At 46.0% G+C, this 15,954-nt stretch overlaps 1 protein-coding gene across 1 annotated transcript in view; it reads left to right on the top strand.

The window, feature by feature from the left end:
• GCLM (glutamate-cysteine ligase modifier subunit) overlaps positions 1 to 15,954 on the top strand; it is a 428,794-nt gene that overhangs the window by 58,988 nt on the left and 353,852 nt on the right. Inside the window, exon 2 of the mRNA XM_069641224.1 lies at positions 5,070 to 5,135. Within this exon, the coding sequence (XP_069497325.1) occupies positions 5,070 to 5,135 (66 nt within the window). The remainder of the gene's footprint in view (positions 1 to 5,069; positions 5,136 to 15,954) is intronic.

A 15,954-nucleotide genomic window follows, 5' to 3' on the forward strand; every position in this document is an offset into this window, starting at 1 on the left:
GGGAAGAGCAATTCCGGCGTATTCTTAGGTACTGTCCATATGGTAAATTGTTTCTGGTATGTGCCGGGTGGTTACTGGTGTAGTGAAGGAGAGTGTTGCGGGCAGTTGTTTTTCGATACAGATCACATACTAGCTTTCCATTTTTTAAACGGATCGATAGGTCCAGAAATTTTATTTCATGGTTGCTTTGTTCAATCGTGAACTGGATATGTGAATTGCAGGAATTTAGCCAGTTCCAGAAGTTGGTGAGTTCGGCTGGGCTGCCAGTCCAGATGAAGATAACATTGTCGTTATAGCAGTGCCAATGGCTGATGTTAGTTTGCCAGTTGTTGTGGTGGGAGAATACAAAGTCTTTCTCAAATTTGGCCATGAACAAAATAGCTAGACTAGGTGCAAACGCAGCACCCATGGCCATTCCCTTTGTTTGCAGGTATATGGTATTATCTACCCATTTACTGAACATGCAGATGATTAGCAAAACATATTTGTATTTCTGATAAGGAGACAATTCTACAAAGTCTATTTATAGTGCCGTGAATGGTAAATTTGGAGCACCCAAATGACTGCTTGGTGCTCTTTCTGCCTTTCCAACATTGTGTGTGGCACAAATAATACAATTTTTACGGAACGCTATTGCTGCTTTGCAAATATTTGGGTTGCTCCAAGTGTAGTTAATAAATGAATCCTACCATCCGTCACTATGTGAGCCGCTCCATGGGCGACTGATATCATCATGGGTACATATCAAAAACTGCATCAATTTCCCATGTGTATTCTCAAAAGGGAGATGGTCTGTTCTGCATAGATAGAAAACATAAGTGAGAGTAAGGGGTTTGGGCATTAGTTTTGCAGTTGCATCTGCAAATGCATTGCCCTTAACCATGTGGTCGGTTATGTTAATATGTGCGCTGCATTTGATAATGACAAGACAGTTTGGCAAGGCCAATGAATTGAGCAGTTTGTGAATATGTTCGCCATGTTTGATTTGGCTCTATGGGAGGTAAGAAAGCCGCGTTGCATCCAGAGCCTCCCAAAATTATGGGCAACCCCCAAATGCATACTGGCTTTCAGTGTAAATGTTCATTGGTCCAGAGCTGAGCTCACATGCTCTAGTTAGTGCTATAATTTCAGCCGCTTGTGCTGAATGCTGAGGTATTTTACAGGTTTCCACAACTGTTTTTTCATGTGGTTATGGCATAAGCTGTGGCGGACGAGCCATCGGGTAGTCTGACATTGATGTCATCAATGAAATTTGTGATGTCACGTTTGTCATGGGTGTTAGTCTTAGCAGTGCACAGTGGTGGTGCGAGTTATGGTTGCTTAGGTTACCATAACTGGCGAATTCCTGTTTTTTTTTTTTTTGGTTTTACTTCTAACCATAATATGATAGGTTGTTATTGGACAAAGTAAGTATAATATTTCTTTCAAGTTCTTGTTGCACTGAATTTGATAGGCTTTTCTTAGGGCAACTGAAACATACCGTGCCTTTTTCAAAACGTTTTTTGTCAGTGAATGTCATAGCTTTTTAGTAGTGCAATTACTTTTTTTTTTTTTTCTCCTGACATCAATGAGCATATATTTAAAATGCTTGTATGATCTTACTTTTCTAATTGTCGGGATCCAGTCTTTCTTTTAATTTTGTCCTGGTTTTCAAAGGGGAGTATCGGAACATGTCCATTGAGATGCCACTATCCTCCAAAACTTTGTAACATTCCTGTTCCCATTTATTGAAACGGGGCCACGTTTTTGAGTCAAGGAGCAACCTCAATGCCCACTAAATAGAACCCTGCTCAGCACACAAGGGGTCTAAACACCAGGTCAGCATGCCCGTTCAGGGGAGAAAACTGCCTTCTTTCTCATTTCTCATTTTAAATTTTTTGTGATTTGGTTTTAAAACGCATTTAAACCTTTCACAAACATGTTATCATATTTTCATAGAAACGTTTGTTGTGCCATATTGCCCTCTCACCTTGCATATGGTGGATATGCTCTTTCCTAGATTTCTGCAGCACAGAGTATGCAAGCAGTAACCGGGATGGACAGGACAATTTTTAATTACAGACCCCAAACTACTCTGGTTGCTCTTTCCTGTGACTCTTGAAACCCTAATTTGGACCCTAAAAATGGCCCTGTTGGTCCGTGAAAATTGCAGGGGAACCCAAAGACTAAAAATTGCTGGGTGGTCGTACATGAAACGAGTAAAGCACTTTCAGTCCCTGGTACACGCTCCTTGTGGTAGTTTGGTGAAAATTGCTTGAATCTGTAAGCAAGAGCAAAGCTTGCCCTATAAGAATTGCACGGAAAAAGCAAATTTCGTGATTATAGGATTCTCTCTCTTCATTTGGCTCCACGCTGCCCCCATACCCCCTGTCTTAACGATACAATTTTCCCAAAATTCAGTTGGGCATACTTTTTTAATTTTCTTTTTTTTAAATGTTGTAAAGCGTTTCCCTTCTATCCCTTCCCCTCCCCATTACTCAGCCCATGAACACTTACATGACATCCCAGCAGGGAAATTAAAGTGCCATTGTTGGGGACATTGACTTGGGGACTTTGAGTTAAGACAATCATCACTTCCCAGACTTGCTGAATTTCATAGGTTTTATTGAGATAAATTGCATCATCTTCACTTTGTCTATGACTGAATGGGAACCATTTTCAAGCACCTTCACAAAACCATCCCTTTGGAGCTTGAGGCTTGTGCAGCTGTAATTGTGAGGGAAGGAGAGCACACAAGAGGACCCTCCTATTCATCTGCTACCTCCATTTCTCTGCCACCCGCAAATCTTGCACCTATTCCCCTTTTTTCTGAGGCTGTAAGCTTCTGCTGTTCTGAATTAGATTGCATCAGCACTCCAATCATTCCAAATGCCCCAAGAACCTTTCCTGTATTTGCTCCTTCTGCCATGGCGAGTTTTCAGCTATTGTGTTGAGTTTTTGTATTTATACAAAATGTTATTTGCCCCACTTTCAACAGTGTGCAGCTTCTGAAGCCGTCTCCAACTGCTGACAATCCTAGGGCCAGTGTGAGCAAGTTTGTCTGTTTTGAGCAGTCGGGTGTAACTGAAATTTCATTCTGAGACTAGCTGAAGAAGCCGACGGTGTCAAGTCATTTTTCTTTTCAATGCGATGGAACTAGTCAAAGACTGGACACCTCCCACTTTGGCGGAGACCGCTCAGGGTGCAAGGTCACAAGACCTGGCCAATATCCATGTACCGTAAACACACAAGTGGGGACTAGTGATGGGTGTTATCCCTGACACCACCCTATTTTTTTCACACAAAAAGTGTCAAGTCACTGATTCTTTTCTTCATCAATTTTAAGTTGGGCGACTCGCCAGCTTCATCTAGGGCGAGTCATCATATGAGGGAATAGATAGAATGTTGGAGGGCAAGCAGTTACACGAAGGGTAACTTAAAATAGGTGAAGAAAAGAATCAGTGACTTGACACTATATCCATGTACACCTCTGAAGGAGCTTATGTATATCATACCCTGTTTAACTTTCTCCTGTAGGCTTCTACATTGTTTTATCGAAGTGAAGTGCTTCATGGTAATTCTCTTTGACAAAATAACTTTTTTCTTTTCTTTTTTGGGGGTTCCCTTCTCTCTCCTAACCTCCGAGCCCCCCCCACCCACCATTCCAATCTCTAACCCCTCAATGCATACATGTTTATATCTTTTTATATACATTCACTTTCGTGGGCATGACACCCTCAACTTTCCGCATACCCCTTTCATACAAAAACCTACATGACTACTTCTCTGCACAGTAGTCCGAACGTACTTCACAACATGGCAACAACAGACAAACAACACATAACCTGACAAAACAGCACATGGGACTTGGCACTGACCGAAAAATCACACTGCAGCTCAGCCAACAGTGCAAACCGAACTGAAGCTGCCAACAGGACATCACAATTCTCACTGTCCTATTCCCACTAGACCCTACCAACTGCCTCCCCCCCCCCTTTTCCAGATCCTCCAGAGCACCTGGGGACCACTTCCGTTGGTAACAGTGTCCGGTACAAATAGCGTTAACATTACCATATCTTTCCTGCACCACAAAGTTATTTTGTCGCAGTGAATTACATGAAGTAATTCACTTTGATAAAACAGCAGTATATGCTTTTGCCATTCGTAGTTTTATTTATCGTCGACTAAAACTCTTCACATAATAAAGGTGGGTGGAAAAAATCATCTCACCAATTTCTCATTCTCACTGCCAAACTGCTGTCTCGTTTGTTAATTTGAATGACAAAAATGTCCTTAAGTCTTGACTTGTGGTAATCGTTTAGAAGTGAAGGAATCTAGAAGTAGTACTTGTGTATAATATGAACAGGTTCTTTGAACTACGGCAAGGAAACTGACCTGACTGAATGAACCATCCCTGGGCCCTTCCTGTTTTATTACTCTCGTACCCAATATCTGCCTTAAGATAGGTGGGAATGGACACTCCCTCTTTCTCTCCATTTTCTGTGTACTTGGAGGCCGCTCATGTCTCCAGTGTTACCTAACCAAATTGAGGGAAACGAAGGATGACGGTCCCCGGACATTTTAGTCTGCTACTTAAAGGTCCTGCCAGTGCCTGCGAGTGATGCAGGGGCAGAGGGGTGCAGTAGGGATGGCCAATCGATGTGAAAGGTTAACTGGTCAGAAATCAAAATGAAGGTATGAGTTCGTTTTTGTTTGTCAGTACACAAGAGACAGGATGGCTAGAGTTCTAGTTAAGTGTAACGTGTATTTGTAGACAACTGTTTAAACGTATGCACTTAAGTTCAAATCTACCAAGGACCTACATTCATGTAGTGGTGGGGTGCTGGGGGTGTGTGCTAGAAGGGGGAATGTGAGAGACCACGAACCCCCATCTTTAAAAAGAAATAATAATAAAGAAAAGGGTCGACCAGAAATGTAAACCGTAACAAAAAAGTGTCTACGAATAAACTTGGAACCAGGTAGTTATTTGGGCAAGTGCGCTGCAGATCGTGTTTTTTATTTTTATTCTTCTGTAATAACTGTGTAAATGGGCATTTGGTTGTAATGTGAACATGTATGCTTATTTGCAGCTCTGGGACTGCATTCGAACAACTCTGAATGAGTGGAACTTAAAGATCAACCCAGAGCTCCTGCAGGTGAGGAACATCAGTTTAAAATCTGAAAGGTTGGCTTCCAAAGTGTACCGAAGCTGTTCAGTGTTTCTGTTTGCAATGCACATTTGGTTAAGTTCAAGGCGCTCTCCTGGGGGGTGTTCTTGTTCTGTTGTGGGAGAATACCCCTCTGTGTGCCTCACACCCTCAATGTTAGCTTTTTAAATATTGGCGTTTAATGCAAGCTTTTGTACCTTTTGTCATACTATCTTTTTCTTAAATGAACCATGGGCTAGTTGGATAATATCCTGTTTTTAGTGTACATTTAATAAACTAAAATGTCACCTCCAGCCAATACATGTAATATCTATCTATATAAATAAATAAAAAAGTAAATGTTCCTTTGTTCAAAACCTTAAATGTCCGAAAGTTCTTCACCGATTGCTTTGAAATTTTGACACAAAATTGCATTCGAATAGGCGCACGTTTTTATATACCTGCTATACATGGATGTCACACCTGTGACAGGTAAAAACATGCTTTTTCTGAAAAAGAAAAACAGCGCCATCTGTTGGACTTAAAAGCAACACACGCTGGCTCAAATACATGCAGAGGAAGCAGCAGAGCGACGTGCAGCCAGACTTTAGGATGCACGGTTGCGAGCACAGCGATCGCGTTCTGCAGTTTCAGATCTGCTTCGAACGCGACAGGCTGAGAGTGGCTGAGCAGATCAGCGTCAAACATGACTCCGTGCTCAGCAATCACACGATTACAATTGCCTTGCATTCTGGTACAACGCAGCTGATGATTATAGTTTGAGCCGGCATGTTCTCATCGGCACCATGACTGAAGTGTGTCCTTATTGGAAGGCTCTGAAATTTGATGGAGGAACGAAAGGAAAGTATTGCGCGGCCGGGAAAATTAAACTGCCTCAACTTGAACTGCCAGAGCCATTAAAAACTACCCACAAGCATTGTGAAATTAAACATATTACAAACGTGCGCTTTCTCTTGTCTTCCTTTTCCATTTAACCAGACTGAGCCACAGTTGGTGCCCAATAAGTAAGTATAGTGTGTGTGTTTTTTTTTTTTTTTTTGTACTGTAATGCTTTTGATAATCCTAAGCGGTTAAAGGGTGGCAAAGTCCTGCTCTTGACATTCTCCTCCAATATCTAGCAATTGATGTTCCAGTTGTAATCATGGGGGACTTCAACCACCTACATAACCAAGGTTCACAAACTAGCTGTTCTACACGCTTGACAATTTGTGGTTGCCTTCCATAACCTGATGAACCAAATTTGTAGCAACTCCTTCCATCACCATTGTCTCCTCCATACTCATTTCATCTGCTCCCTAGGTTGACTCATTTACTCTTTTCTCTGTCTCTAATCCACTCCTTCATCCCACCTCCTTTTAACGCCCCTAACCAATAATGAAAACCGGACTGACTGCTGCCAAGTTATTCCGTTTCAGCTTACTCTCTCAATTACTGGTAACTATTTGAGCACCATTGACCTGCTTGTGCTTTCACTGCCTCTCACCCACTGCCTCAAACGTAGATCTCTCCAGTCAGCCAACATCTGAGGGCGACCGTGAACCAACACTGCTGGCCGAGAGCCCATCCCATTGGTGCTTGCGCTCTCTTTTGCTCTGGATTCAAACTGTTGGTTGAGGGGCATTATGGTTTTAGGTCCAAACAATGAAATGTAGTGGGCACGTTGCTCATCGAAGAAGATGGCTGCATCCATCTGAAGCCCTGAGCCACCTGAACTCTGTCTGCACCTGTTAAATACTGCTTTTTCGGCTAGCTGAATTCCTCTCTTGGATCCTTGACGTTGTGTCTCCGTAGCGTGACTATGGGTGCCGGATCGGAGTGGAGCGGGTCTTCTGGCCTCTGCTGTCCGCTGGTGTGCTGCCCATCGCGTTGAGGCACAGCGAAGAGGGAGAGCCCCTCTTTTATCCTCTGAGGCCACACTGGGTATTGGAGCGCAGGGACGATGGAGCCAGCCGTGCTCCTTCTCATGGGCTACAGCCATGTCCTGATAAGGCGTGAGTCCCTGTGACTGTGTGAGGCTGAGGAGGGCTTGGAGGAGGAGTATCCTGCTCCTAACTGGGGAGCTGTCTGTCTTCAGCCTCTCCTGACTCTGGAGGTTGCGTCCTTCTGAATCATCTTGCTCCTCTCCCCTCCCTGGGGCTTTTTCCTCCACCCGGCTAGCTGCTGCCTGGGACCCCACTGTGGGGACTATTGTGCAACCTCCCCTGGGCGGGCTGCCCTGCTGCTGAGCCCCCTCCTCACCCGAACAGCCTCCTTGTGCAGAGCCCACATGTCTGGAGATAAGAAAACTGTCAAAAAGCAGACCATTATGGAGATCTACACCAGGGTGGCACCGAGGGCTCCTGATCAGGGGGCCACCCTGGAATCCTTCCACCCGCCCGACACCAACCAGTCCCTGGACCTATAGAAAATCCTCTCCATTATGATGGGGGCTTCTCCACTGTCAACACCAAATTGAACGATAGCAACATGAATATTCATACCCTTGGTAACAAGCTGGAAAAGCAAATTACTAGTGCTGAAACAAGAGTGGGGTTGATTGAGAACGATATGGCAACAATGAAGCATGAACTGTACACACAAAATAAGGCGGTTAAGGCCACACAAAGTGTGAGTACCTGCAATCACTGTCTCACCATAATAATATACCCCTGCTCCTGAGGGCCCAGTGGGAGGTATCATGGAAGAGTCTGTTGAGAAGACCCTATTGGATATACTTGATCAACCCCACATGTCTCCTTTCTTTCAAGTGGAGCAAGCCCACAGGTTACTTGCAGCCTCTTCTAAGCTGGGTGCGGCACCCAGTCCCATTATTGCCTGGATCCGAAACTACATAGTGGCTATCATGTGGGCAGCTAGAGACCAGGGCGAACTACAGCGGGAATCCCAGTTTCTAGCTATATCCCGAATTTTCAGTTGCCGTCCTTCAGAAACTCAAGACATTTCTCATGGTGAAGCTTCTAAGAGACAGTTCTATCCAATATTCAGTGATGTTGTTGCCTTTTGCATTTCATAAAAAAACCTACTTCTTAACTTTAAGAGGCTACCTCCTTCATTGGAAACATCCTGGTCTGCTGAACGGAGACTGGAAGTGAGCTACTGAGAATAGTGTAGCAAATTCTGTAAGGTGCATTGGTTGACATACTTGGTGGTAATATTTTGCTTGATTGGAGTTCAGGTGGCGGCGCATATGCCTCCTACAATTTACCCCAAGTTAGTTTGCTAATGGCCAATGTTGTTGGGGGTGTTGACACTGCTGGAATTGTTATGGTGGTGAGGGTGGGGGTATGGGGGTATTTATGGGAAGTTATGGAGCTAAATCAAATTCGGGGGGTTGCAGTTGGGAAGGTATCTACATATTGTGTTACTATGGCAACTGGTGAATCCTACAAATCAATGGCACCTGTGTATTAAGTGACTGAAGAATGGAAGGTTCATGGAATGGGCAACGTTGTAAAACTGCAGAAGCTAATGCGGAAGCTAGTGGCGTACATTGAGCATCATAAAGTAGGGATCCTGTTCCTTCAGGAAATTCATGCTACAGATATGATGAACGCCTGCTTCGCACTTACATAAGGAGAGTGGGTTAGGGGGGCATAGGTACTACACATCTTATTCCACGCAGTCCAGGGGGTGCTGATCTTGATACATAGGCACCTTCTGTTTGTGCACATTAAAACTATTGCAAACCCTCAAGGCTGCTATGTGATGGTATATGGTAGAATCGAGGGCAGGGAGATTCTGATGATCAATACCTACGGGCCTAATATTGATGACCAACCCCCCTCCCCCACACACACAATTTTACAGAGACCTACCCTTGGAATGCTACTCGTTCCCGCAGATACCGATATTATGGGGGGGGGGTGACTTCAGTATGATCTTGAAATATGTATGGGATCGCTCTGGGTCATCTCCATGGGGCCAGGTATGAGTCGCCCGGGTACAGTTGGAGAGGGAGTTATGTCCGACCTACACCTGATGGTTTATGGTGCGCACAACATCTAGGGAAGCGTGAATCCACATTACTTCAGTCCATTACTCATCCTCTAGAATTGACCTGTGCCTTCTATCTCCCCCACTCAGGAGAGCCATCATATCGGCTAGTAAACTACCATGGACCTATTCTAATTACGCTCCCATATTGGTCAGCTTGGTCCTTACCCTGCGGTGTAACTGGAGGTTTAAATCACTGGCATCACAGGATGTCGTCTTTGTCACTTCTGTCCATGACAATATACAGATGTTTTTCAAGATCAATATGGGTACAGTGTGGGAGGTTGGCACCCTATGGCAAGCTTTTAAAGTGTTCTTTAGGGGTATTGTGATGTCTGCTGACTACTCCACTGACCCCCGTCCCCACCTCTGGCAAGCTACATCTCATTGGGGAGGCGCTAGAGACATTCCATGTTTACGCTGATGGGGGACTCAAATATTTGGGGACACTGGCAGCAGCTCACAGGTATGGTGAAGGGGACCTCCGTATCCTTGTCCTTTACTGTTTTTTTTTATCGTGTGTTCTGTCAGTGCTTTCCGCGCGGGTGTTCATGGCAGTGCAGCTCTTTTGGTTTGTTGTACAGACCCATGGGATAACCTTAGGGCACCCAAGGGTGGGGGTCCAACCCTGTGCCCCTAGTGTATGTTTTTGGGCACCTGTGTGTGGCCCACAGAGCAGGGTATGAGCTGGTAGCAGCTCCGTACTGAATTGACAGGTGCCCTGAGCGTCCTCCATTTTGGGATGCCCAGGCCTTGTCATTGAAATCAGTAGATTCCGGATGGAAACAAGATGGCCCCCGTGGCCTCTTGTCTTCCACCGCCTGTTACCTTGGTTTTCCCGAAGTCCCGGGAAGCCCTGACTCTGTCCCTTCCCCCTGACTGGCTGTTGGGTGGAAGTTCCATATATGGTAGTGTGGAGAAGTGCCGACCAGACTGGCTGGAGCCTTCCCAACGACAGTATGTTGTCGGTACACCTGTGGGTGGGACCTGGGTGAATGGAGTGTGTGACGAATATGCATTCTATGTTGTGGCTGTCTAGTATCTGGTGTTTGACACAATGACTGAGACAGGCCTACCCGAAACTGGCATGAATGTAGTGTAGTGTTGAATGGCGTGGTACTTGTCCGAATCCATATTCTATGTTATGAGTGTCTGGATGGAGAAGAAGGGCCTGAATGCACGGTGCACCTGATTGGCTGACTGCCTCAATGCCCTTCTGAATGATTGGTTGCCGGAGTGTGACCCAACAGAGTGAATGGGAGATCAACAGTATATCTGGGAGCCTCTCACTGCTAGAATTCGTTCAGAAGCTGGAGTTGAAACTGACGTTGAAACTGAAGCTTAGCCTTGAAGCCCCTCTGGAAGAGAAGTATTGCTGTTGCTCTACTTCATCGATCTGAAAGCTGCTGTGTCTTCAAGAACTGATCCAGAGAGGACCTGGTTAGGCACCCTCTTCCTGAGCTACGAGGGACCATCGTGCACTGCTAACTTTTGCCGAAGCGCCCTGGAAGTCAGCCTACGAAAGACTGTCAGCCAGAGACGGGGACCACCGACGAGAAACTAAGAGAAGCACCGGACTGCCGTCCACCGTCGTCGACCAGAGTTTGCAGGTTTGCTATAACCGCTGGCGGTCCGTTGAAGTTAGTTGCCCAGAAGTGGGGACTGCTTGACGCTGTGACGTTGACGACTAGAGGCGCAACGCTCCTTTGCCGAAGACATTTGATTCACGGGTACGCTCCTCCCGCCGGAGAAGGCCAGGCTGTCGACGTGCCGAGGAGCATCCGTAGGTGGGTTTCCCGCCACCCAAAGACCATAGAGACGCTGGACGACTCGATGCCCTTGCTGGCTCACAGTTCTTCACAAACTCTTTGCAGTCCTGAACTATTGACATCGAGGTGCCCCGCATGCCTCATCTTTGCAGGACGTCGTCAACGAGCACCGTCCGGATCGAAGCTGCTGCTCCGCGCCACCGAACTTTCCATCGACTATCATCAACTCCAAGTTCACTTTCTTCAAGGTCCGTCAACGATCCGTGGCTCCTGCTTTAAAGGGAGTCACTCAAGGAGGATCCATTGATGCCTCCTCGAGGAACTCTGCTATTCCAGGTACATTGGGGTGATAGAAACACTTTACAAGGAAATAAGACTCATTGAACAATATCTGGACTGGGCGTGTAGTGTATCTTTATTTTACAGGTTGCCCTTGTGGGGGGGATCTCCACACACAACTGTGTCTAGTGGTAGGGGCCAGTATTATGCCAATTGTTCTAACAACTGCTTTCCTTCTATGTCTATTGTTGGTTACCTTTATTAATTGATTAGTGTGATATTTGACCTGCATACAGTTGATGCACTTTAATGAAATCTAATAATTGTGGTACCACTTAGAACTGTATATATTTGCCATTGTGGATTAACTGAGCACAAAGTGAGTTATTGGGCCTCATTACGAGGAGGGCGGTAAGCGGTTAACGGCGCCGGTAAATGTGCCGGAGCCGTTAACCCCTTACCGCCCCATTACGAGGTCCGCTCGCGGGACCCGCTCAGGACGGCTGGTTTTACCAGAAGTCCTAAGCGGGTCCCGCGAGCGGCCCTGCATGCTAACAGGCCCGTCATAAAGGGGTCCGTTGTTAGCATGCTCCCCATTCCCATTGAGCCCTATGGGGGCTCAAATGGGAATGGGGATGGTCTGGGTTCCCTGAATAGGGAAATACCGGGCCCTCCAAGGTCGGAATGGCCCGGTATTTCCCCATTCAGGGAACCCGGACCCGGGTTTGGGGGTAGCCATGCCCTTATTAAGGGCATGGCTACCTCCCAACTTGTAATGAGGCCCATTGTGTATAGCTTGAACCTTAATTATATAAAGACTGTGTTTAAACTAATAGTGTGCAGATATTCCTTTGTGGGTGCTTGGGGACTACACTGTACTTAAGACCCAGCCTGCATCACCTCCTGAGAAGCTAGGCCTTGATTGCTCGCCCACGTTTACCAAATAGAGAATCTTGGCTGGGGTCCTCTGTGCCTCTCCTCTACCATATAGAGAGCAGGAGTACAGACACCCCCCTCAAGTCTTTACACTGGTGGCAGCGTTGGGATGCTTTTGGTTTTAATAATCGGTGTATAACCGTGCCACTTACAAAATATCTGCACTTAGTTAAATTGAGGTTTAGTTGTGTACAAGATAACTGCATTACAAGTAGGGTTTTCTGTTTTAGTTTTTTTTTTTTTACTTCCGGGGGTGGTTTTCCAGTTTTTTCAAAAATGTGCAGAATCTGTGTTTATCAGTGTTTTCCCGTATGCCCCTTTCAAAAAATCATGGATGACTGTTTTTCCCGGTGGAAACACAGAAATGTTCTTTTATTGCTTCATTGCGTGCATATGTAGGAGCTGTATTTCCTAACACACTGTCATGTAACCAAGTATGCATTCTTCTGTAACCAGCTTTGACTCTATATGTTACAGTGCCTGCCATGATGCCTCTGGGCTGCTGCGCGGTATATAAATATTAATAAATAAATAACATTGTTATATGTTAGCTCGTATACGCGGGAAGGGGGCTGAAGTGTGCATTTTATTTTTCAAAGGCAGAGAGGTAATGGAAGCCTTTCTTAAAACTAGCAGGTTTAAAGTTGGACTGTCTTTGTGCAAATACATTTTTCTGCAAGAACACAGTAAAACTTTACGCCACCTGTTTCAGGAAAGGCTTTTGTCACTGCCTAACAAAAGCAAGTGCGGATGTCCCGCCCATCAAGTTATATTTCAAGGAGGGGGTGGTGGGGATGGGCACTGAAGCACAGTTAGCCCAATGGTGTTGCGCGCCTGCACCTCGATGTGTGTGTATATACACACATGCAAAAGGTATTCTTTGGCCTCTCGTAATGAAATGCAAGCCCAGCACATTTCAAAGGCACAAGAACATTTCATGTGCAGCTCTTCATGCCCCTCCAACTGTGCAGCTCATCCAGTCCTTGCATGTGCACCTCTCCCTCTCCTTGCATGTGCAACTCTTACAGCCCCACTAACGATGTAGATCACCCAGTCCTTTCAAATGCAGCTCTCCCAAATCTAGCATGTGAGGGTCTCCAAGTCATTGCATGTGCAGCTACCCCAATTCTAGCATGGCAGGCTTTCCCAGTCCAGAACCACAACTTGCGCAGCTCTCCCTCTCCTTGCATGTGCAGCTCGAACAGCCCCTGTAACTGTGCACATCATCCAGTCCTTGCACATGCAGCTCTCCCAATTCTAGCATGTGCAGCTCTCCAAGTCCTTGCCTGTGCATGGCTCCCAGTACCCCAAATTGTGCAGGTAATCCAGTCCTTGCATGGGGCACTAGAGCCAGTAACAGTCTGGCCCACGTCCTGCTCCTCTGCCACGGCCTTGTTTATTTATTTGGACAATGTTTTTTTCGGGTCAGTGGACCCGCAGTAACAGTCCTGCCCACGTCCTGCTCCTCTGCCACGGCCTTGTTTATTTATTTGGACAATGTTTGTCGGGTCCGTGGATCCGATTAATTTATTTCCTCGATGTTGGTCGGGACCACCATTGCAGAAACAAATAAATTAATCGGATCTGCGGACCCAACAAACATTGTCCAAATAAATAAATAAACAAGGCCGTGGCTGAGGCATGTTACTGCCTCTGGCCACGGCATGCCACTTACACACCTGCAGAGAGGCAAAGCTGCCTACAATGCACGCCCACTCCCCACAGGCCACTGCACCTCCCCTCCCATTACAATGCTGGCACAAAACCATTCAGTGACTAATGGCCCATCATTAGCTGTTTCCTGCCAGCATTGTGATGGGAGGGGCTGGTATTAGCTGCAGTGGGAACTGAAGTGCCCTTATTGTTGTGCTTATGATGAAATAAGTGCAATAATAAGGGACTAATTGACAGAAGAAAAAAAAGCAGTTTGCAAAATGCAGTCAATTCACCATTCGGCCACAAGGTGGCAATGGTGCATAATCATTTAGGGCATTAAATACAACTCTTTCATAGAGCTGCCAGGATAGCTCATTGGCAACGCTTCTGTCTTGCATCCAAGACATCACAGCTTCAAATCCCACTCCCTGCACTTACCAGGGTTTATTGGAGTCACTCGAGTAATAAATAAAGATCAATGGGGTCTAGATATCGGGGAAAATTGGTAATCCCCGAAAAACTGACTCCCTAATTACAAGCAAGGGAATCTATTGCGAATGTTAAATTGACTCGGATGAGCTTCGAGGCTCTCCAAGGTGCTTGTGAAGCCAAGGAATTTGACTTTGAGGATAAGTCTAGGGCTGAGCTGATAGCGGCCCTGCCCTGGTGGACTACCAGACTGACTACCAGACTGATGGTGAAACTCTTAAAGGGGAGGATGTAACCATTGAGGCCCTACCCCTAGGGTTATTGTTGAATCTGTTTCTGGGAATGCCACCATTCCTGCCTACCTCCAGCAATTCCAGCAATTCCGTGGAACTTGGATTATTCGGATGAAGTTAGCCTTTGAATACAAAAAGTTGGAAATAGAAGCTGAATTTAAGAAAGAGCAGTTGGCACAACAAATGATCCTTAAAGCCAGGGATCTGGAACTAAAGGATAAGGACTTGGAACTTAAGAACAGGGACACTGAGTGTCAGAAAATCCAGCTAGTGAAAGTTAGAATGGAGACTTCAGCTAAACCAATTGAGAGTGTCAGTTCCCCAGCCACCAAGTTTATGAAAGATTTGGTTGGTGTGTATGTGGAGGGTTCTGATATCCTCCAGTGGATTGAAGCGTTTGACATGGCTTGTGGAATTCATGATCTTGATAAGAGAGATTGGGCTAAGTGTTTGTTAAGCAGAGTGCCTCAGACTGGGTATGACTGTATTCTGAAAGTGAGTGTGGAAGAAAGGGGTCAGAATGAGTGCATGAAGTCTGCTCTGATTGCCAAGTTTGGCAAGACACCTACCCAATACCTTTAAAAGGTTCAGAGATTTTAAGAAAAGAGAGAATGTGTCTTAGATTGACTGTGTGAGTGTTGCACATATGAACATGATGGGGTGGGTTGATGGATACAAGGTGAAAACATTTGTTGAATTGTCCCACCTTTTTGTTTTTTGAGCATTTTTCGGAAGCCTGTTCACCACAGCTGCGTCAGTATTTTGCTGACAAGACCATACTGGATCCCTTTAAGCTGGCCAGGCTGGCTGACAAGTGGGTCTCCCACCGGGTGTCCCCTAAGGACTCCAGTGGGAAGGACAAGGACAAAGAAAAGGGGACCTCTCAGAAAGCTGAGGAGTCCCAGAAGCAATCGCAGTCGGGTAAACCAAAACCTTCCTCTCCTAAGACCCAAAAATCTAGTGGGGATAAGTCATCTGTGGGTGGGAATAAGAGTAGTGGTCCACCTGCTGCAAAGCCGGCTCCCAGTGGTTCCAGTAGTGTACCCCACACTTGTTGGGACTGTGGGGCTCTGGATCACAAGAAGGGTGGCCCCAACTGTAAAGGTAAGGCACTTGGAGTCCAGGCTGTCAGCCTGAGCTACCCGTACCCTAGGCCTGAGGTGGAGGCCACTGTCCTACCCTCCTGTACAGGGATCACATTTGGTTCTCCTGTAGAGATTTCTCTAGTGTCCCTTGGGGCCTGGGACCAGTACGCAGAAGTACTGGCGACAATCCCACAGAACACCCATAGGTTTTTGAGACGTGTACTCTTGAATGGCCAGCCTTCTACTGGTTTGAGAGACACTAGGGCAAGCATGACAGTGGTGGACCGGACCCTGCTCAAGCCAGAGGACTATGTAGGTGCTCCTCTGAGAACCACCAGGTTAGCTGATGGGCCTCCGAAATTATCAC

This window comes from Ambystoma mexicanum, chromosome 1q, assembly GCF_040938575.1.
Source record: "Ambystoma mexicanum isolate Mex_15411 chromosome 1q, UKY_AmexF1_1, whole genome shotgun sequence".
Classification (NCBI taxonomy): domain Eukaryota; kingdom Metazoa; phylum Chordata; class Amphibia; order Caudata; family Ambystomatidae; genus Ambystoma; species Ambystoma mexicanum.